This window comes from Pseudophryne corroboree, chromosome 11, assembly GCF_028390025.1.
Source record: "Pseudophryne corroboree isolate aPseCor3 chromosome 11, aPseCor3.hap2, whole genome shotgun sequence".
Classification (NCBI taxonomy): Eukaryota; Metazoa; Chordata; class Amphibia; order Anura; family Myobatrachidae; genus Pseudophryne; species Pseudophryne corroboree.
Window position 1 is genome coordinate 330,284,439 of NC_086454.1, and position 23,253 is coordinate 330,307,691.

Sequence of the window (23,253 nt, forward strand, 5' to 3'; positions counted from 1 at the left end):
CAGAAATGAGTGGCCTTTTGCCCGCCTGTACTTATGGGAACGAAAGGACTGAGTTTGAAAAGACGGTGTCTTTTTCTGCTGAGAGGTGACCTGGGGTAAAAAGGTGGACTTTCCGGCCGTTGCCGTGGCCACCAGGTCCGATAGACCGGCCCCAAATAACTCCTCCCCTTTAAACGGCAATACTTCCATATGTCGTTTGGAATCCGCATCCCCTGACCACTGTCGCGTCCATAACGCTCTTCTGGCAGAAAAGGACATAGCACTCACTCTTGATGCCAGGGTGCAAATATCCCTCTGTGCATCACGCATATATAGTAATGCATCCTTCAAATGCTCTATAGTTAGTAATATACTGTCCCTATCCAGGGTATCAATATTTTCAGTCAGGGAATCCGACCACGCCACTCCAGCACTGCACATCCAGGCTGATGCGATTGCTGGTCGCAGTATAACACCAGTATGTGTGTATATACCCTTCAGGATATTTTCTGCCTTCTATCCGCTGGTTCTTTGAGGGCGGCCGTATCAGGAGACGGTAACGCTACTTGTTTAGATAAACGTGTGAGCGCTTTATCTACTCTAGGGGGTGTTTCCCAACGCGCCCTAACCTCTGGCGGGAAAGGGTATAGTGCCAATAATTTATTAAAAAAGTGCTAATTTCTATCGGGGGAAACCCACGCTTTATCACACACCTCATTTAATTCATCTGACTCAGGAAAAGCTACTGGTAGTTTTTTCACTCCCCACATAATACCCTTCTTTGTGGTACTTGTAGTGTCAGAAATGTTCAATGCCTCCTTCATTGCCGTGATCATGTAACGTGTGGCCCTACTGGACATTACGTTTGTCTCCTCACCGTCGACACTGGACTCAGTATCCGTGTCTGGGTCTGTGTCGACCCACTGAGGTAACGGGCGTTTTATCGCCCCTGACGGTGTCTGAGACGCCTGGACAGGCACTAATTGATTTGTCGGCTGTCTCATGTCGTCAACAGTTTTTTGTAAAGTGCTGACATTGTCACGTAGTTCTTTAAATACAACCATCCAGTCAGGTGTCGACTCCCTAGGGGGTGACATCACTAATACAGGCAATTGCTCTGCTTCCACATCATTTTCCTCCTCATACATGTCGACACAATCGTACCGACACCCAGCACACACACAGGGAATGCTCTGATAGAGGACAGGACCCCACTAGCCCTTTGGGGAGACAGAGGGAGAGTTTGCCAGCACACACCAGAGCGCTATATATATATATATATATATATATATATATATATATATATAGGGATAACCTTATATAAGTGTTACTCCCTTTTATAGCTGCTGTTTATAATTTAGCTGCCAATAGTGCCCCCCCTCTCTCGTTTTTACCCTGATTCTGTAGGGACTGCAGGGGAGAGTCAGGGAGCCGTCCTTCCAGCGGAACTGTGAGGGAAAATGGCGCTTGTGTGCTGAGGAGATAGGCTCCGCCCCTTCACGACGGCCTTATCTCCCGCTTTTTTCTGGAAAACTGGCAGGGGTTAAATACATCCATATAGCCCAGGAGCTATATGTGATGTATTTCTTTTGCCATCCTAAGGTATTTCTGTTTTTATTGCGTCTCAGGGCGCTCCCCCCCAGCGCCCTGCACCCTCAGTGACCGGAGTGTGAAGTGTGCTGAGAGCAATGGCGCACAGCTGCAGTGCTGTGCGCTACCTTAGTTGAAGACAGGAACGTCTTCTGCCGCCGATTTCACCGGACCTCTTCGTTCTTCTGGCTCTGTAAGGGGGCCGGCGGCGCGGCTCCGGGACCCATCCAGGCTGAACCTGTGATCGTCCCTCTGGAGCTAATGTCCAGTAGCCTAAGAAACCCAATCCACTCTGCACGCAGGTGAGTTCGTTTCTTCTCCCCTTAGTCCCACGATGCAGTGAGCCTGTTGCCAGCAGGACTCACTGAAAATAAAAAAAAATAAAATAAACTTTTACTCTAAGCAGCTCAGGAGAGCCACCTAGCATGCACCCTTCTCGTTCGGGCACAAAAATCTAACTGAGGCTTGGAGGAGGGTCATAGGGGGAGGAGCCAGTGCACACCAGCTAGTTCAAGCTTTTACTTTTGTGCCCAGTCTCCTGCGGAGCCGCTATTCCCCATGGTCCTTACGGAGTCCCAGCATCCACTTAGGACGTTAGAGAAATATGTATGAAGCTCCCTGGGGCATTTTTGCATCTCCAACACAGGTTCGAGAGAGAGGGAAACATTTTATTAAGAACACAAGGAGTCCTATACCACCTATATATAAGTTTATAGAGGGTCTCAAGTGTCGATAAGCATAGAGAACTCGCCTGGGCGTTATTAAATACGGATTCCCAGTTAATCTGCGAAGGTAGCCCTGATAGTTCCCTCTCCCAGGAAGCCAGAAAGGTAGGGGGTTGCGGGAAAAAGTTTTCCATGATAAGCACATAGATTTGTGAGATTGTATGTGTGGGAGAGCTGGGAGAGGTGCATAGGCTTTCAAACGCGGTGAGGTCCCTGGTTATATCAGAGAGGTTCTTAGAGGATGATATGAAATGATGAACCTGCAGGAACCTTCAAAACTCCGCACTATGTAGGTTCCAAGAAGACTGAACATCTGAGAAGGAGCGCACCCTACCCGAGCTCACCCGCTGACCGACTCTAAAAATCCCGGCTTCCGCCCATGGAGTGAAAGCTGTCCCGTGAAGGCCTGGAGCAAACTCGGGGTTATAGAGAAGGGAGGTTAGAGGGGACCATTTGGAGGATATGTGGCTCTGGGATCTCAGCGTGGCCCATAATTTGAGCGTAGGGGAGACCGTGGGGTGTGAAACCTTCGGAAGGGTGGGGAGCCAAGGTGCAATTTCAATATAATGTGGGAAACAGCCCTCCTCTAATAGGACCCATTGTTTGCGGTCTTTAGCACGTGTCCATTCCAGAATCCTATTCAAATGTACCGCGTGGTAGTAGTTAGGAATATGTGGGAGTTGTTGCCCTCCGTGGTGTTTTCTCCTAAATAAGATGTCGTGTTTAAACATGGGTGTCTTACAGCCCCAAACAAACGCACGAATAAGATTCTGGACGTCTCGGAGCCAAAGCCGGGGGATGTGTATCGGAAGTGTCTGGAGAAAGAATAGTATCCTAGGGAGGGTATTCATTTTGACAACGTTAATCCTGCCGAACCAAGACAGTCTTAATTTCTTCCATTTCTGGAGGTCTAGGCGAAGCTTAGCCAATAGGGGAATAAAATTCAGGGAGAATAGTTTGGATAAATCGTTGGTCAGTAACACCCCCAGGTATTTTAATTTGTGATCATGCCAAATAAAAGGGAAGGCCTGTTTCAAGCCTTCTACTATATCAGGAGGAGTAGTTAAATTCATGGCAATAGATTTAGAATAAGTTATTTTGAAGTTAGAGAGGGCTCCAAACTTATCGAATTCTACCATCAAGTTTGGCAAAGAAGTGACCGGTTTTGTGATTATAGCGAGTAGGTCGTCGGCATATAATGCCAGTTTGTATTCTGTCCCTTTAACCAACAGGCCTGAAATACTCGGGTTCGCCCTAATGCTTCGCGCTAATGTTTCCATATAAAGGACAAAGAGCAATGGGGATAGTGGACAGCCTTGTCGCGTGCCATTGGAGATTGGAAAAGAATCAGAAAGGGAGCCATTAATCCTAATTTTGGCAGACGGGGAGGTGTAGAGAGATAAAATTCTGTGAAGACAGGCGTTGCCGAGTCCTAGATGCTTCAGTATACCAGCCAGAAAGTCCCAGTCCACTCTGTCGAATGCTTTTTCGGCATCGGTCGACAGTATGATTGATGGGGATGAAAGCTGGCCAGCATAATGAATCATGTTGAGCACTTTAGAGGTGTTATCCCTAGCTTCTCGGCCTAAAACAAATCCCGCTTGATCACCATGAATCAGACCAGGTAATAATAGTTTGAGGCGGTTTGCGATCAGTTTAGCAAAAAGTTTTATGTCTATATTTAACAGTGAGATTGGCCGGTAACTGGAGCAAAGACTGGGGTCTTTACCCTCTTTGGGTAGAACTGCAATATGGGCTTCAAGAGATTGTGGGGAAAAAAGCAATTGATCTGATATGGTGTTAAAGGCTCTCGTGAGCATAGGGACTAATTTCTCTTTAAAAGCTTTGTAATAGGCAGTGGTGTATCCATCGGGACCGGGGCTCTTGCCGTTGGGGGAGGATTCAATAGCTTTCTGAACCTCCTCAGTAGAAAACGGGGCGTCTAGATCTTCTACTTCTTTTGTGGCTAGTGTGGGGAAGTCTAAGGCCCGTAAGTAATCAGCTATAGCTGTTTTATGGGACAACTTATCAATTCTTCCGGTCGGGCCGGAGAGGTTGTACAGGGTGGAATAATATGCCCTAAAGGCCCTAGCGATGTGAGGTGTCTGGTGTTGGGATTGTCCGTGGCTATTTTTAATCGTGTGAATAAAAGTAAGAGCACGTTGTTCTCTAAGTGCTTTGGCTAGTAATTTCCCAGGTTTATTGCCCCATTGATAGTATCTGCTACGGCACTTCCGATAAGAAAACTTGATTCTATCAGAGAGTAACTTATTCAGATCTGCCCTAGCAGCTTCAAGATCGGCATAATGTTGTGGGGTCTGGGATTTTTTGTGTAGGAGCTCGAGAGATTGTATTTTAGACAATAAATCACCCCTAAGTTTCTCCCTCTGCTTTTTGCGGAAGGAACCTATCTGAACACAAACCCCTCTAATGACACATTTGTGAGCTTCCCAGACTGAGACTTTGGAAATATCATCTAAGTCATTGGTACTAATATAAGAATCTAAAGCGTTGTCGATTCGGGACCTACAATCTGCGTCCTGCAGAAAAGTGTCGTTAAAACGCCAGGACCATTGGCGATGTGTACTGTGAGGCAAGCGTAATGTGAGGTTAACTGGGGCATGATCTGACCACACAATCTGTCCTATAGAGGCATCAGAAAGGAGGTGTAGGTGCCGGTGGCTCAGAAACAAGTAATCAATTCTAGAATATGTCTGGTGTGGGTGTGAGAAAAAGGAATAATCTATCTCAGTAGGATGTGTCAGTCTCCATGTGTCAATCAGCTGGTGGTCAAGCAGGGTGCGTCTCACTCCCCTATGCTCCTTCTCCGGCCTGCAAGAGTTCTTTTTAGAATTGTCCTGGCGGGGGTCTAGGGTCCAATTTAAATCACCTCCCATCACCACCACCCCCTCCAAGAGAGGTTCCGCGTTATCTAGTACTGAGGATATAAAGGAAGGCTGTTTAGCGTTGGGAGCGTATATGTTCAGAAAAGAGAAACGTTGACCGTGTATGTCGCATTTCACCAACAACCCCCTACCCTCAGCTATTCTATGGGAGGCCACATTAAGAACAGGTAGGTGGCGAGCCAGTAATATAGCCACGCCCAATGTCTTACCAGTAGAGTTATTAGACAGGAAAACATGAGGATAATAGTGACATTTTAGGGACGGCACATGTCCCATCTTGAAATGTGTTTCCTGAATAAAAGCAACGTCAGCTTTCTCATCTCTAAGCCATTTAAGAAGTTTAGACCTTTTCTCAGGAACATTCAACCCTTTGACGTTAAGGGTAGTTACATGTAGATCTTTCACCCCCATTATCAGGCGGATCTAATTGCTTCACAATAGTCTTTCCTACGGCAGACATTGGGGGAGGGAAAGGAAGAGCAGCAAGGGAAAGAAATAGGAGAAAAGGGAAAGAAGAGAAAAGAAGAAAAAAAGGATGCAGCGTGGGAATCCACGCCGTAAAATACTTTGATAATAAAACCGAGATGATAATACTATAAGAAGGACTGCTGCAAAAAGGACAGGAGCGGAATCCTGCCGACTCCCAGTCCAAAGAGACAGGGGGTGCAGCATAATGGGGGTCTTACGGGGGGTCCGGGACAGCGACCAACCACAAGATAGAATCTAAACAAATGTGTGATATTACTGAGGTGTGCACAAAGGCATAAGTGACACAAAAATAAAAAATATAAAAGCTTATATAAAAGTGTACATATAATCCTTAGACTATCAGACCAGGTTTCATGAAGGTTGGTCAATTGTGTATGGGAGTATCTTCAACAAGATAATGAGTTCGGTATAAAATTAAACCGAAATAACATGTCGACGATACCACATCGCTTATCTTTGAAACCACGGCGACTGCATACTATTACTAAGTTACAAAAACCGATCTCATGTGAGAGCAACACATGGCATTATTTAGGAAAAAACAACAACAACAAAAACTCAGTGTATAACATGGGTAGCAAGTAAGTTTACGTCCACTCGAAACGAGACTTCTCATTTAGGGAGGTTCTGAAGAACGTGGACCAGGATTAGCTCCCCGCCTCCGTGGGGAACGAACTTGTTGCCACGCGTCATCTGGAGGGAGCACAACAGGCAGTTCCGGTAGGTGGTGAAAAGCGTCCCAATCTGGTAACGATACCGGAGGAATTCCTAAAATCGTGAAGAAGGCCTGTGAATCCAAAGGTCTGGAGAGACTCGCGACTTTGCCACCATGAGAGACCTGGAGGGAGAAAGGGAAGCCCCATCTGTATTTTAGCTCGAGTTTCCTGAGAGAGTTTGTAAGAGGTTTCAGGGCTCGACGTTGTTGTAAGGTCGACCAGGCAAGGTCAGGAAATATCTGAATCTTGTCTCCTTGAAAGTCGATGCTGTCCAGCTGACGGGCCGACCTCATTATTTCCTCTTTTTGGACATAATAGTGGAGCCTGCAAATCACGTCTCGTGGTCTATCGGAGGGTAAGCCACGAGGACGGAGGGCTCGGTGAGCTCTATCAAATATAATGTCCTTATTCGGATCCAGGTCAATAAGTTCTCCAAATATCGTAGTTAAGGCGGTTGTCAGGTCAGCTTGTTGGACACTCTCAGGTAAGCCCCTGACTCTGATATTATTTCGCCGGCCGCGATTATCCATATCCTCAATGCGTGATTTTAGAAAAGAAATATCGTCCCGTTGTTGAGATAGCGCCTCCCGAAATTTAGTCAGAAAGTCCACAGTAGACTATTCATGGCGTTCCAAGACATCAACACGAGTCGCAATTTGGGACATATCTTGTCGGAGCGCTGTCACTTCCTGAGTGATGGTGGAAAGTAAGCGAGACTCCAAGGCTGAGAAATCTTGCTTCGTGGGGAGTGATCTCACATGAGATAATATCTCGCTTATCTCCGCAGACAGAGAGGGGGCCTGAGGAGGCCCGGGGGATGACATGTCGTCCGCCGGACTGTGTGGATTCGGGGAGGTCGGGACAGTTGAGGAAGTAGTGGGGATTGAGTTTGGAGTAGATAAGAACTGACGTAGGTCTGACGAACGTCGAATCGCAGGGGATGGGGTCGCGTCCGGCTTGGTCTTGGCCTTATTTTTCTTAATCCCTCTCACCATGAGATCGGTCTTCTAGTAGAGCAATATAGAAATACACTTTCACATATCCTCAGCAGTATGCAGCATGTGGATCGTCGCCATGCAAGGACCCCCACGTGGCCTCAGGGCTACATTAGGCAGGCAGACACATAGCTAGGGAACCAATGGCCCCGCGGGTCCGCAGGCAGCGGGAGAAGGTGTTCAGGGCACAGGGAGTCAGGAGGGGAGAGTTCCTCACCGCACCATCGACGATCCGCAGCCGTGACAGTGCAGCTCCCGTCTCCCTCTGTCTCCGGTCTTCTGAGAGCAGACTGCAGCAGTGGAGACAAGATGGCCGCTGGTCAGTGTGAGGTGCTGGGGACGCAGTTTACAGCTCAATCCTCCGGGTGGCTGGGGCAAGGCAGTTCTGTTTGCCTTTGAGATCCAAGGAGCCAACTTTATCTCTTATGAATGATCACAGTATAGAGGGGCCCGTATTGCATGGAATAGCATGGGCCAGCAGTTATGCAGGGGCTTCAGACTGTGGAGGTGATATAAATGTACCCTGTCAGATTAAATTTGTGAGGGGAGTGTGGGTGATGCACTATCTCCCTGTTCGAGAACGCAGCTCTGAGGTCTCCACTGCACCCGTACCCGCAGGTCCGCCTGCGGTGTATCACTGGGCGCCAAGTGCAGGAGCAAGCTCCGAGCTCAGGTCAGGTCTCCCGTCACACGTGACCGCCGGGCGCCGCTTCTCTCCGTCTCATGCCTGACGGCTCCGGCTGGCCAGGGACAGAGCACGGCTGCCGGTCTCCCGTGGCTGCCTCGCGGAGCACGTAGTCGCTGCTCCGTCACCAAGAGGTATGGGGGGGGGATCCACAGCGCCACTTCTCTGGTCTCGGAAGGCCTTCCGGTCCGGGGAAAAAATTGAGGTCCCGGTCCGGAGGACGCCCGCAGGCCGCGGGAGCTCCTAAAGGTGCTCCCCGATTCCGCGGCTCCTTCAGGGGCACCTCTGGGTGGTCGGGAGGGGCCGGAGTCCACTCTGCTGGAGATAGGGACAGCAAAGGGCTATATAATAGGATATATATATTGCTAACTGCAGGAGCTCATGTGAGGCACATCTGCTGCCTTCAGTATCCAGGCCACGCCCCCGTACAACACATTTCTGATACTATGCGTTGCACCTGTGCCTCTGTGTGTGTGCTCTGTGAGACGCACACGCTGTAGTGGTTTTTAGGGATGTTCAACTCCGTAAGCATCGGCATTGGGTGCGACTCAGGATGAGGCCCTTAGCACTTGCACATTAATGATAACAGGAACTTAATGTGTTGTAAAGAGACAGCGAGAGGCAGGAAAGGTGATGTGACTCTAGAAACTGTTCTCTATGCCAGGAACACTTTGCCTCACACAGGCATTGTACACAAGATTCATTTCCAGACTACAAACCAATCAAGCATATCTGCAGGTCAAAAAAGGTTCTTACCTGAAAAATCCTGCGATTCCATGGGGGACACTGGAGTACGTTGGGTATAGGTGGAGTTGGAGGAGTCTGGGCACCAAAAGGTTACGTTTTTGCACAGCCCTGGCTCCTCCTCCCCTCTATCCCACCCCCTGCCTGCAACACTCAGTTATTACTAACAGTAATAACATCACTATTACTAACAAAGCCCAAATGACAGATAGGAGGAAGAGAACCAGGCAACCAGACACTTATAGGAAGTGTAGACCTGGACCACCACAACTCTGGTAACAACCCCTAGCAAAGGCAGGTGCGTAAGGGCAGGCGTCCAGTGTCCCCTATGGATTCAGAGAAAAGGATTTATCAGTATAAACCAAAATCTTGTTATCTCTTTCATCAAGAGGGGACACTGGAGTAAATTGGGACATCCAAAGTGGTCCTTTTTTGAAGGAGGGAGTGGCTCCTGTGCTGTGCCTAGGATCCTTTGCCCGAAACTAGCCGAAACAGGCGAAGGTGCCAAAAGTTGTAGAGTAAGGAACCATGTACAGAGGACCCAAAAGCAGCCTTGGAAAACTACTGAGGTTCCACACCGAGTCGGCCAGTAGGGACCAAGTGACTAACACGAACAGGACTTCAGCTAGTTCTGAACAGGCATGTGTGCCAAACAAATGTCTGACAGGTGATTGTCCTAAGCCGGCAAGATAGCAAGTGCTTGGGGAAAGGCACACTACGTATGTACATATCATAGAGCATTAACAAGAACCCGTGCCTCCGAAAGGTTGACCTGCCACAGAAGTACAGATATCCTACACAACGTCCAAATTTCTGAAGGACGCTAGTTCACGCTGATCCTTCCTCTACAGGAAGAGCCAGGACCACCATTGTCCTGTGGAAACAGATAACAACCACTGGAAGAAAAGTCAATAGGGGCCGAAGGACCACACTGACGTAACGCAACATCATGAAAGGGATGGAATAGAACCTGTAGGACCAAACCAAAATCCCATGGTGGCACAGGGGAAACAAAGGACAGCCGGCTGTAGAACACCCTCTGAAGGGAGGTCTGTACACAGGACTGACCGGACAGGGGGCCAGCCAGTGTCACTCACCCAGTTGTCAGCACACCTGCCACCGGGCCAGGTCCCACTGGAGCAGTTGGCATAAGTGCTACATCTGCAGTGGTGCCACTGACCACCCTAGTATAAGATCAATAAAATAAAGTAAAAAGGAAGAGCTTAACCAGCTGCAGAAGCATATGATAAAAGCTCTGTTGGGCTTTAAAAAGAAACTGAGGCAGCAGGAAGGGGTTGGGGTATAGGGGAGACTGGGGTGGATGAAAGAGAAAACTCAATAAGATGAAGAATTTAAAAATGAACCATGGTCACGAAGAAGCCAGAGGGGTAAGTCCCAGACCCATGTACAGCAATAGCCACCAGCGCTAACCATCAGAAATGGACATGTTTATAAGCAAGCAGTGTAGAAAACCAGAATGAATGGGGTCATGCATTTGAGCAGGATTGTACATGAAGTTCTACAATGCAGCGGCCACAGGGGGATTTTCATGCCAAGTTCCATTGTGCTTGGTATACACATTCATACTCAGTCGTACACAGATATACAAATGTGACACATCAAATTAATCTGTGCCGTCTCGTGAAGCGGTTTTGTTGCATCACACAGCGACGGGGGGGAGGGGGGTACATTACAGATCATATCACCATAGCTCATCATCGCAGCCCTAGTCATGCATGCATCTTCTGCTGTCTATGATCTGCATGGTGCCAGAGAGACACACAGAAAGTGTAGCCACCATACCTGGCTGTTCTGGGTGCTTGGTGCTGGAGTCTGGATTTTTGCTTTTTGGCCGACATCAGAAAGAAAACTAGACCAGAGGGAATCTTCTCTCTTCTTCCGAGCCTCCTCCAGTTTCTGTTTCTTTTCCTCATCAAACTCCCTTGCATGGTCTTCATCAGAGATGTCAGCTGCGTCCACACTTTTACCAGCGCAGTCTTCAGAATTTAGAACCAGCACGCCTCTCTTCCGTTTCCTTAGAAAGAATAGACTACTTCTTCAAATGTGCTTAACAGATAGCAATCTTATAGAATAAAAACAAGCTGTGCAAATTACTAGCTACATAACTGCAGGCAATGGTCTATACATCTAACCAGTAGGGAAGCCAATACCGGGCCATTTTTTCAATCCCGGGTATCGGGAATAAAAAATGGCCAATCCCGGGAAATGTAAACCGTTTTTGGCATGGATGACCGGGATACGGTCATTAAGTCAATACCACTTAGGTCGACAGTCGTTAGGTCGACAGTTCAAAAGGTGACATGAGTTTTTCCCCCCTTTTTCTTTTCTTCTTCAATTTTTGGACTTTTTCATACTTTACGATCCACGAGGACTACGACTGGGAACGGTAATCTGTGATGAGCGCAGCTGTAGCGGAGCGAGGCACCTTGCCCGAAGCTTCACTCGCCATGCGAGGGGACACGGTGCACTAATTGGGGTTCCGAAGAACACGACACCAAAAAAAGTGGGGGGGGGGGGGGGGGGGGGGGGGAGGAACCCCTCATGTCGACATTTTGACCTGTTGACCTAGTACATGTCGACCTAATGACCATGTTGACCAACAGTGGTCGACCTAATGACTGTCGACCCGACGACTCATACCCAGATGACCGGCAGACAGGATGCCGGCTGTCAATATCCAGACAGCGACATCCTGCCCGTCAGAATACCGGTACCGGAGCGAGTGCGAAGAGTCCCCTTGTGAGCTCACTGCGCTTGCCACGCTACGGGCTTGGTGGCTCACTGCGCTCGCCGCAGGACCTATTCCTACACTATGTGGGTCGTGGACACCCACGAGTGGGAATAGCCCTGTTGCTTCGGGATTCTGGCTGGCGGCATAGTCTGTTGGCGGGATTTCGGCGGCGGTATCTTGATCGCCAGGATCCCGATAGCCGGTAAATTAAACGCATCCCAATGTAAACGTGTAGCAACGTATGCATGATTACAGTAGCCTGCTACCTGATCTGATGCTATGAGTTACAGCGGATCTCTGCACTCTGGGCCATGTTGCTACATAAGTCTATTGAGGGACATTTATAAAACTGGCTAATCGGTAACTGAACAAAGGGATGGAGTATATAAAGTTTCATTCTGCAACCTTGGATATGTATCTGTTATTAAATAAAGTTGTACTTCGTTATACCCTGAATCATACGATGTCATCTCCCCAACTGGGTTCTGCCCAGCAAACGCCAGGACCGCTTTAACCCCACAGTGCTCGCCAACCCAACATCTGTGCATGCTGCAATCAACCTCTAAAGAAAATCGCACAGAAAATATATTTTTCTAACCTAGGATTAGCTAAATGATGGCGATTCTGACATCACATAAAAATATATACCATGTTTATGCATCGTATGTGCATCACTTTAGCTAATGGGGGACTACAAGTCCCAGCATGTTCTGCCAGTGATTGCTAGAGGAAGAGGGCCACAGGGTGTCTGCCTCTGGTGTATACTATTTTATACAATAGGACACCTTGATAAAATAGAATTATTATTCTTCTTTTCTGTTTTCCGCGACACTTTTCCTTCTCCGTCCTCTGGTTCATCATCTTCCTTCACCAACTCATTCACGTCATCTTCACTGTATTCTCCACCTATGGTATAAAACAAATCCTCTTGTTAGGCGTTTTCTGCTGTATTTTGGGCCTAATTCAGACCTGATCGCAGCAGCAAATTTGTTAGCAGTTGGGCAAAGCTATGTGCACTGCAGAGGGGACAGATGTAACATGTGCAGAGAGAGTTAGTGTGGGTACACACTGGCCGATATATCGGCCATACTCTTGAACGGCCGATATATCGCTGGGTCCGTTGGCCAGTGTGTATGGGCAATATGTCTGTGAACTCTGTCGTTCACAGACACATCGCGTCGGCCCTGCAGCACAGCCGACGGCCAATATATCTACCGATATATTGGTGAGTCGCTGTGTGTGTACGGGTGGTCGGCTGACCACCCGTACACATGCTGCGGCAGGCGGTGGTGATTGACAGCTGAACTGGGTGGGCGTGTGTACACGCCCGCCCAGTTCATGACGTCAGTCCCCGACGGATCAGGGAGTGTGTATGCTCAACACACTGCCCGATCCGTCCATAGATATATCTGCAGATCAATTGATCAGCAGATATATCTATCAGTGTGTAACCACCTTTAGATTTGGGTGGGGTGTGTTCAAACTGAATCTAAATTGCAGTGTAAAAATAAAGCAGCCAGTATTTACCCTGCACAGAAACAATATAACCCACCCAAATCTAACTTTCTCTGCACATGTTACATCTGCCCCACCTGCAGTGCACATGGTTTTGCCCAACTGCTAACAAATTTGCTGCTGCGATCAGGTCTGAATTACCCCCTTTATTAATAGCTTGTAACATGAGGCACTTATTTCCATTATTCAACGTGCAGACTTTCATTATTAATTTTCCTGTACACAGATTAAGTCTGTGAGCAAGACACTAAATAAATAAATAAATAAGAATAATAAAAATTGTACAATATATTTAAGAAGTGTACTGCGCTCTTCTAAAGCAAATCCATATTGGTCTGGTAATTAGAATATTAAAATAATGGAGCGCTACGGTGTTGAAATAATAATGTAAGACTTATTTGTTTAAAAAGTCCCGATAGCACAGCGTATGTCCACTTTTGTCAACACTATTGTGAGGGCCCAGGCAGGTATTCTAACTCTCCCTACCCTACCTCCGGTCCTCTGGTTGCGATAGCGTGTTTCCAGTCTCTGCCGGCGTCTCTTCCGCCTGGGCCCTCACAATAGTGTTGACAAAAGTGGACATACTCTGTGCTATCGGGACTTTTTAAACAAATTCCACCAAAAGAGCTTAAACATTACTTTTAACCTTATCTTTTTCAGCATTTGACCGAACCATAATAACAGCCTTACATTATTATTTCAACACCGTAGCGCTCCATTACTTTAATAATATAATAATAACAATTGCAAAGCTTTATTTAAAAACTCTATGTTACAGCTAAACAAACAGGGGGCGGACAGTTTGTCGGCAATTGTGAGAGTTTGCAACCAAAACCATATATGATAACAGAGCTGTGATCTCTCTCTCTCTCTATACAGGTTACTTATAAATATATATGTTTAAAGATAATATATATATAATACACATCATTATCTCAGTAGGGGACCCAAAATTGTGGGATTTTGAATTTTGGATAAGGGATACTCAACCTGTAATATATTTATAAAATGTAGCAGTGTAGCGCCATCTTATCGTCAATATATATGTACTCGTAAACCACAAAGGTCAAGTCAACCGGGAGGGAGCTCCCAGTTATTCAATTCAGCGCCATGTGATAACCGACTAGAAGAGTTCTGCTTGCACCCCGGCAGAATCCCACAAAAGCACTGGCGCAATGCTGTTTTAGCGCAGCGGAATCAGCATAGCACTGGACGCTTAAGTCGGAGAATGCTGATTCTCGTGACTAAACTACCTGTTTAGTCCGCGAGAACCGGCCTTCTCCACCACAACAGTGCGCTGAATTGAATAGCACCGGGAGCTTCTTCTTGGCGCTATTTAATCCGAGCTAAATGTGCCGGCGCTGATTGACAGGCAGAGGCGGTCGCTGGGCGGGGGGGACAAAACGGTGTTTGCCCGCCGTTACGTGTCCACATCCGGCCAACACAGGCGTGGCCGGACCGAACGGGAGGGGGGCCGCAGCCGCCTGCGTGACACCACACGCAGCCGCTGCAGGCCGGGGTGCTAAAGCTGCGCTGGTCGGGAGCTAGTCTTGAAGTGCAAAGGCATCGCCGCTGTGCGATTCCTTTGCAATTCTGGCGGGGGGGGGGGGGGGCAGGCACTGACATGCGGGGCGGGCTAGCCCTGTGCTGGGCATCCCCCCGCATGTCAGTGTGAATGATCGTAGCTGTGGTAAATTTCGCACAGCTACGATCATCTCTGAATGACCCCCATAGTGTTCCTGCTAGGATGTGGGAAGGGCACAGAGGTTCGGGGACAGTATCTTTGCACATTCAAAAAGGGGGGCACGGCCTTGTCAGCGTCTCTAGTTTGGGTGTGCCCAGCCATCGGGTACACCTTGTGGAGGTGCCGGTCTTCCCTCAAGCTCTCCCCTTAATGTGAATAGACACTGCACGCATGCAGCAAAACCAGGCACTCTGCTTTAGCAGGGCAACGCTAAAAGGCAGGTCGCAATTTGCCGTTTAAAAATCGGGCAAGGAGCGGCGCCCTGCTAAAACAGCCTAACGTGAAGACTACAGCAATGAACGTCCGCCAAAGCCGGTTGCTGCCACCTGACATAGCCGCCATCAGCATTGAAGATCGGTACAGTATGGTGGGTACAACAGGCAAGCTCATTGGTGCCCAGGCTTTGACAACAGGGCCTGATTCACAGATGTGCGCTAATGCCGCCGCAGCTGTGAATGTCTACGCTGATCCTGTGCAAAAATCTGCAAGTGCCGCAGCCTCCTGCATTTATACTGAGACACCCGACAGCGGCCTTGTGTACAAAGACACTGCGTCAACCATAGATCAGTCGATTACTGGGCTTCTGGGTCGCCCTAAGGTCACGCAGCATGGCAGCCAGAAGCCGGAGCCATTGCAACCGTGTACAGCACTGCAGTCAAAGGCTGTAACATTTCCCAAAACGGTCGCAACACGCCTGCGATCCTGCGGCCACTCCCCTGTTACCTCCTGCAAATGGCCCCTGCCTCTCAACCACTTTGCATATAAATCCTTTCAGAGACCGCCGTCGCAAGACCATCGCAGCACATGCGTAGTAAAACGCAGTCGGCTGATAAAGAATCAGAGTTGCCTCCATCTCTGAATACAGTCACATACCGCTGACATGATGGGAACGCTGCAGCAATATAAATGTGTGTGTATGTGCAGTAATACCCCAGTGGTCTGTGTAAGCGCCTGGCAGGGGCAGAGGTACCCTGATAACAGAACATCCCCCAATTAGACCTGGATGCTGCATGGAAAGTATTGCTTTCCTCCCATATGTAATCTGCTTGTGGCTACTGCACACTGTCACCATCCCCAGTAGGAATATGTGTCTTTGTGATCAGGTACAGACTGGCCCTCCTGCTGCAAGGTCAATACTTGCTGGGACTTGTAGTTCCCCACCAGCAAACAAACCTGGCTATAACCGGGGTACCAGGATACATCACTATCAGTCACCACGTACCTGAGGGAACATAATCCTCATCCTCGGAGGAAGAGTAATCCTCTGAGTCGCAGTCAGACATGGCCGAGCGATGGAGGTACTCCCGCACACCCGGTAACTGCGCCGCCGCCGCTGGCCGGCTCTGTGTAACCAGCACACTGCGCAAGCGCCGGAGCCAGCGAATCGCACTGCGCATGCGCGCTCGCACAGCGCTCCACCGCAGGCTGAAGTCTGGCGCAGGCGCAGTCAACACTACGCTAGTTCTTGCGCATGCGCCACAGAGTTGAGGGACAATTTGAGATTCCTATTGATCAGATTCAGATTACTCACTTAATAGTGTTTGCTTGGCATAATATGCATTGCATAGTAATTGATGGCCCTGAAATTATTTTCAAGGGTTGGAATCGAGTTTCCACAGTTCATTTTTTGTGAATAGCACATCTCTTTATTTTTTTGATTAAAAAATAAACTGTTGTCCTGGGTATATCTTCACATATATGCAACATCAGCTGTATACTGGACATGTCGCTATTACACATATTTCTGAACAGGCAGCATGCGCATTTTATTGTTGCTTTTCTCAAACAATAGTATGTATTAGCGATTGCACGCTACAGACTTTTAACTTGTACTGTGTTTGTAAAACCGCATCACGGGCACGTAGCAATTCAGCTTGCTGTCCTCTTGTGGAGTTATTCATCAATAAGCTAATTCATCATTCAAATGCTGGGGGAATTGCAGGGAACACCATTACAGTTTAGAGAAAGTTGACAGTAGCCACCTTAATGGCTAGTTCTTAAGGGCCCTACACACTGGGTGATGTAATCGATATATATCGACCAGCAGTGCCGTAAGTAGACATTTTAGCGCTGTGTACAAGAAACGGCAGTGTCGCGCCCCCCCCTGCCCCCCATGCAAGATAGGGGCAGTCCGCGCTGCAGGTGCGCAAAAAATATATAGAGGCGTGGCTTCATGGGGAAGGGGCGTGGCCACAAAATAATACCAATTCGTACTAAGGTGCACAGTAGTCTCCATTATTCAAATTACGCTGCACAGAAGCGCCACTACAGCAGGTAGAGCGCCTTTTTACACATTACGGCAGACAGCGTCCCCGTATTACACATTATGGCAGACAGCGTGCCTTTTTACACATTACGGCAGACAGCGTCCCCCTTTTTAAACATTACAGCAGGCAGCGTCCCCTTTTTACACATTACGGCAGACAGTCCCCCTTTTTACACATTACAGCAGGCAGCGTCCCCCTTTTTACACATTACAGCAGGCAGCGTCCCCCTTTTTACACATTACGGCAGACAGTCCCCCTTTTTACACATTACAGAAGGCAGCGTCCCCTTTTTACACATTACGGCAGACAGTCCCCCTTTTTACACATTACAGCAGGCAGCGTCCCTCTTTTTACACATTACGGCAGACAGCGTCCCCCTTTTTACACATTACGGCAGACAGCGTCCCCCTTTTTACACATTACGGCAGACAGCGTCCCCCTTTTTACACATTACGGCAGACAGCGTCCCCCTTTTTACACATTACGGCAGACAGCGTCCCCCTTTTTACACATAACGGCAGACAGTCCCCCTTTTTACACATTACAGCAGGCAGCGTCCCCTTTTTACACATTACGGCAGACAGTCCCCCTTTTTACACATTACAGCAGGCAGCGTCCCCCTTTTTACACATTACGGCAGACAGCGCCCCCTTTTTAAACATTACGGCAGACAGCAAATTTCTTTTTACACATTACGGCAGCCAGTCCCCCTCTTTACACATTGTGGTAGACAGAAGAGAAAGAGAGATAGAGATAGAGAGAGAGAGAGAGAGAGAGAGAGAGAGAGAGAGAGATACTTACCATCTCTCCCTGCTAGCAGTCAGGCTCCTCGTGCAGGCAGATCCATTCCCAGGCAGCGGAGAAGGAGGAGGAGGGAGGGGGACTGGAGCCGCAGCAGCGCTATGTAATTGGTGGAGGCACCGCTGCAGCAGCCCCCTCTCCTTTCGCATTGGCTGCCCGCCACTGTGAATGCTGGGATGAGGGAAGCGCATCCCAGCATTCACAGCAGCGCCGGGCAGCCAATACGGAAGGAGTGAGGACAGCTGCAGTGGCGCTACTACCAATGACATAGCGCTGCTGCGGCTCCAGTCCCCCTCCCTCCTCCTCCTTCCCTGCTTCCGGCACTGCTGCTCTCCTCCAGCGCGGCGCATGGCACAGAACAGGCGGCTTGTAATGAGTCAATTTGACTCATTATAAGCCGCTGGCAGTGCGCACTCAGGGCAACTGCACACAGGTAGTTACGGCCCTGTCGACCAGCGATACTTCGATGGTCGATTATGACTACACACTGGACGATATCAATAGGCAATTTGGACTAAATGAGAGTACAGACATCTATATCTTCCAGATTGACTGGTATGTTTAAATGATGATCGTTCAACGATGAACGATTGCAGGAACACGCATCGTTCATCGCTGAAGCATCCACACTGAAAGATATTAACGATTTGTCCTTCATTTATGAACGATATCGTTCATATCTTTTAGAGAAATCGACCAGTGTGTATGGCCGTTTACTTTTTTTTACTAATTATCACTTGATTCACAGAAAAAAACACTATCAGGATAATTTATTGGTAACCCTACTGCAGTCCAGCAACATGCAGGCTAGGTGTTCTGAATTTACTGAGGAAGTATCTCCATAAGATAGAAGTGTCTTCCTTGTTTAATATTATTGATATATATCTGTGGAACACTGAGTGGTTCCAGTGTTCTGATAGAAGTGAGCATAGGCGGGCGCACGGGGGGTGCCTGGTGCGCACAGGCACCCCCTAATGTCCGGCACTGGCACCCCCACACTCCACACCTGCTCAGTGGTGATCGTCGTGGCCAGTGCTCAAAGTGGTCCTAGAGGGGGTGGAACTCGCGTAGCCCAAAAAAGGGGTGTGGTCTCAAAAATAAAGGGGCGTGGTCGCACAATAGTAAGAATGCCCACAGTAGTAGCACCCCTAATACACATAATGCCCACAGTAGTAGCACCCCTAATACACATAATGCCCACAGTAGTAGCACCCCTAATACACATAATGCACACAGTAGTAGCGCCCCTTATACAATGCCCATAGCAGTAGTGCCCCTTATGCAATGTCCACTGTACTGCTAGTGCCCACAGTGGTAGTGCCCCTTATATAGAGCCCATAGTAGTGGTGCCCCTTATGCAATGCGCACAATAGTAGTGCCCCTTATGTCCCCAAGAGTGATGCCCCTTGTGAAGTGCCCCCTTTACAATGCCCTCATTAGTAGTGCCCCCATTAGTAATGCCCTTAATGGTAATGCCCAGTGTAGTATTGCCCCCAGTAGTAATGTCGCCTGTAGTAATGCCCCCAGTCATTTAGCCCCCTGTAGTTTAGCCCCTGTAGTTATGCCCCAAGTGGTAATGCCCTTGCAGTTATGACCCCAGTAGTTTACCTCCCCTTTAGTTTAGCCTCACAGTGGTAATGCCCCCAGTAGTTTAACCCCTGTTGTTATGCCCCCAGTAATAATGCCTCCTGTAGTAATTCCCCAGGCAGTTTTGTCCCCTGTAGTTATGACCCCAGTAATAATACCCCCTGTCATAATGCCCCCTGTAGTAATGCCCCCAGTAATAATGCCCCCCTGTAGTAATGCCCACCTGTAATAATGCCCCTAGCAGTTTAACCCCTGTAGTTATGACCCCAGCAGTAATATGCCCCAGTAGTAATGCCCCCAGTAGTAATGCCCCCCTGTAGTAATGCCCTCATTAATAATGCACCCCTGTAGTAATGTGCCCCAGTAGTAATGTGCCCCACGAGTTTGCCCTCAGTAGCTTGCCCCCTTGTAGTTAGCCCCCCAGTAGCTTGCCCCCAGTAGCTACACACACATAAAAACAAAACAAAACACCATACTCACCTTGCCCCACTCCCACGTCCGACCGCTGCAGTCCTCTCGGCGTCTGCTCCTGAGCACTGTGAGAGAGACGTCATGATGTCTCTCCCGTAGCGCGCACCCACTGAGTCGGAAGCCGGAGCTCAGTACTGAGCTCCTGCCTCCGGCTGGCGCTGTGAAAGAGAGAGCCGGGCGCCCCGGCTTCTCCCTTAAGTGCAACACAGCGGGTTAGGTGAGCCGGAGGAGGCGGAACTGAGTTCCGTCTCCAAGTGGAACTGATGGAACGCAGTACCGCCCCGTTCCGGCTCACTTTAACCCCTGGTCGTGGCCCACCGCCGAGCCCAGCTTGCTGCTCATTCCTGGATGTGTGTCTCCCCGTTCTGCTGCACCGGCTGTCGCCAGGGGTATGCTGAGCGCTGCCGCACTCATAGGCGTAATGAGAGTGGGGTGCGCAGGGGGTGGGGGAGCGCACCGCTCCGTGAGCCGTGACAAAAATGATCAGTAACTTGTGGACGCAAACTAGCCAGCAGCCAGGGGTCAGGAGAAAGATCAGTGGGGGCTTCCTCTCTCGTATCTCCCCGACCCTGGCTCCTCCTCTATGCCTCTGAGTGACAGCGGCGGCTGGCTGACAGGAGCGATCTGTGCCGCTGGCTGAAAGAGGTACAGGATGGAGCCTGAAAGGCCAGCCCGTCACCATTACACCCCTGCGTGCATGTATGTCAGTATTTGAGGAGGGCAATGTGCAGAGTAGACATAGATGTCAGTACGGGGGAATGTTGTGTGTAGACATGGATGTCAGTATTGTAGGGCAGGAGGGGATGTGTGCAGACATGATGTCAGTATGGGAGGGGACGTGCACCCACCTCTACTGTATATATATATATATATATATATTTGGCTCATATCGTGTAACATAATGTGAATTTCTGCTCATACTGTGCAATATAATGTGAATTTGGTTCATACCATGTGGCATAATGTGAATTTGGCTCATACTGTGTGGCATAATGTGAATTTGGCTCAGACCATATGACATAAAGTGAATTTTGGCTCATACTGAGTGGGGTAATGTGAATTTTGTCTCATACCATGTGACTTAGGGGGTCATTCTGAGTTGATCGCTCGCTGCCAATTTTCACAGCGCAGCGATCAGGTGAAAAATCGGCATTTCTGCGCATGCATAAGGGCCGCAATGCGCACGCGTGTCGTACGGGTACAAAGCCCTTTGTGGTTGTGCACAGGTTGTAGCGAAGATTTCCGTTGCACTGACAGCTGCAAGAAGATTGACAGAAAGGGGCCATTTCTGGGTATCAACTGACCGTTTTCAGGGACTGTTTGCAAAAATGCAGGTGTGTCTGAAAAAATGCAGGCGTGGCTGGGCGTTCGCTGGGCGGGTGTATGACGTCAAATCCGGACACCAATAGGCTGAAGTGATCACAAGAGCTGAGTAGGTTCAGAGCTACTCTGAAACTGCACAAACTGTTTTTGCAGAGCTCTGCTGCACATGCATTCACACAACTGCTAAGCTAAAATACACTCCCAAGTGGGCGGCGGCATAGCGTTTGCACGGCTGCTAACACTAGCTAGCGAGCGATCAACTCGGAATGACCCCCATAATGTGAATTTGGCTCATACTGTGTGGCATAATGTGAATTTGGCTCATACTGTGTGGCATAATGTGAATTTGGCATACTGTGTGACATAATGTGAATTTGGCTCGTACTGTGTGACATAATGTGAATTTGGCTCGTACTGTGTGACATAATGTGAATTTGGCTTATACTGTGTGGCATAATGTGAATTTGGCTCATACTGTGTGACATAATGTGAATTTGGCTCATACTGTGTGACATAATGTGAATTTGGCTCATACTGTGTGGCATAATGTGAATTTGGCTCATACTGTGTGGCATAATATGAATTTGGCTCATACTGTGTGGCATAATGTGAATTTGGCATACTGTGTGACATAATGTGAATTTGGCTCATACTGTGTGACATAATGTGGATTTCGGCTCATACTGTGTGACATAATGTGAATTTGGCTCATACTGTGTGGCATAATGTGAATTTGGCTAATACTATGTGGCATAATGTGAATTTGGCATACTGTGTGACATAATGTGAATTTGGCTCATACTGTGTGACATAATGTGGATTTTCGGCTCATACTGTGTGACATAATGTGAATTTGGCTCATACTGTGTGGCATAATGTGAATTTGGCTCATACTGTGTGGCATAATGTGAATTTGGAAAATATACTACCAAGGTAGAGAAGGCGCTGACATGTGTTGTGAGTCCTCAAGCTGCTGAATGGAAGGGCTAGTTAAACCCTTGTTAGAAACAGAGAAGATAAAAACAATTCAGCGCTAATGACTAATTAAATAATGATAAATTTATTTAAGAACATATAACATCAATTTCATGTGTATTGACAGATAATAACTGTTGCAACAGATAATTAAAATAAAATATGGTACCAAAATTCAAAAAAATCAAAAATTAAAATTTAGGGCCAAGGTCAACACTGCTTATTTGTGAAGAAAGATTTTTTTCCGAAATGCTGGGTATGTTGCAAGAGGCCTTATCCTAGGGAAATAGATATACGGTGTTACCAGTTCACTTGTGGTGGGTCCTCCAATCGGTTAGCACTCCGTATGAATGGAGTGCTAACCGAGTGCTAACCGATTGGAGGACCCACCACAAGTGAACTGGTAACACCGTATATCTATTTCCCTAGGATAAGGCCTCTTGCAACATACCCAGCATTTCGGAAAAAAATCTTTTTCTTCACAAATAAGCAGTGTTGACCTTGGCCCTAATTTTTTATTTTTTATTTTTTTGAATTTTGGTACCATATTTTATTTTAATTATCTGTTGCAACAGTTATTATCTGTCAATACACATGAAATTGATGTTATATGTTCTTAAATAAATTTATCATTATTTAATTAGTCATAATGTGAATTTGGCATACTGTGTGACATAATGTGAATTTGGCTCATACTGTGTGACATAATGTGAATTTGGCTCATACTGTGTGACATAATGTGAATTTGGCTCATACTTTGTGGCATAATGTGGATTTCGGCTCATACTGTGTGGCATAATGTGTATAAGGGGCACTACTGTCAGTAGCTGGTGAGCATGGGGACATGTGTGACAAATGCTGGTGTCATACAGAGGAGGAGTGTGATGGCATAGAAAGAGGCAGATATGGCTGTGATGACACATGTGCATATTTTAAACTGTACATGTGTTATGTTGCACCTCGGCCCACCACTCTCTAGTTCCGCCACT

At 48.0% G+C, this 23,253-nt stretch overlaps 1 protein-coding gene across 1 annotated transcript in view; it reads right to left on the bottom strand.

Annotated features, from left to right (window-relative positions):
- The window catches only part of CFDP1 (craniofacial development protein 1), a 51,861-nt gene extending 35,623 nt beyond the window's left edge, over positions 1-16,238 (bottom strand). The window contains exons 1-3 of the mRNA XM_063945750.1: positions 16,063-16,238; positions 12,367-12,487; positions 10,633-10,864 (exon numbers count right to left, since the gene is read on the bottom strand). Coding sequence (XP_063801820.1) covers positions 10,633-10,864; positions 12,367-12,487; positions 16,063-16,237 — 528 coding nt within the window. The 5' untranslated portion in view covers position 16,238. The remainder of the gene's footprint in view (positions 1-10,632; positions 10,865-12,366; positions 12,488-16,062) is intronic.
- Between the last annotated feature and the right edge of the window lie 7,015 nt (positions 16,239-23,253).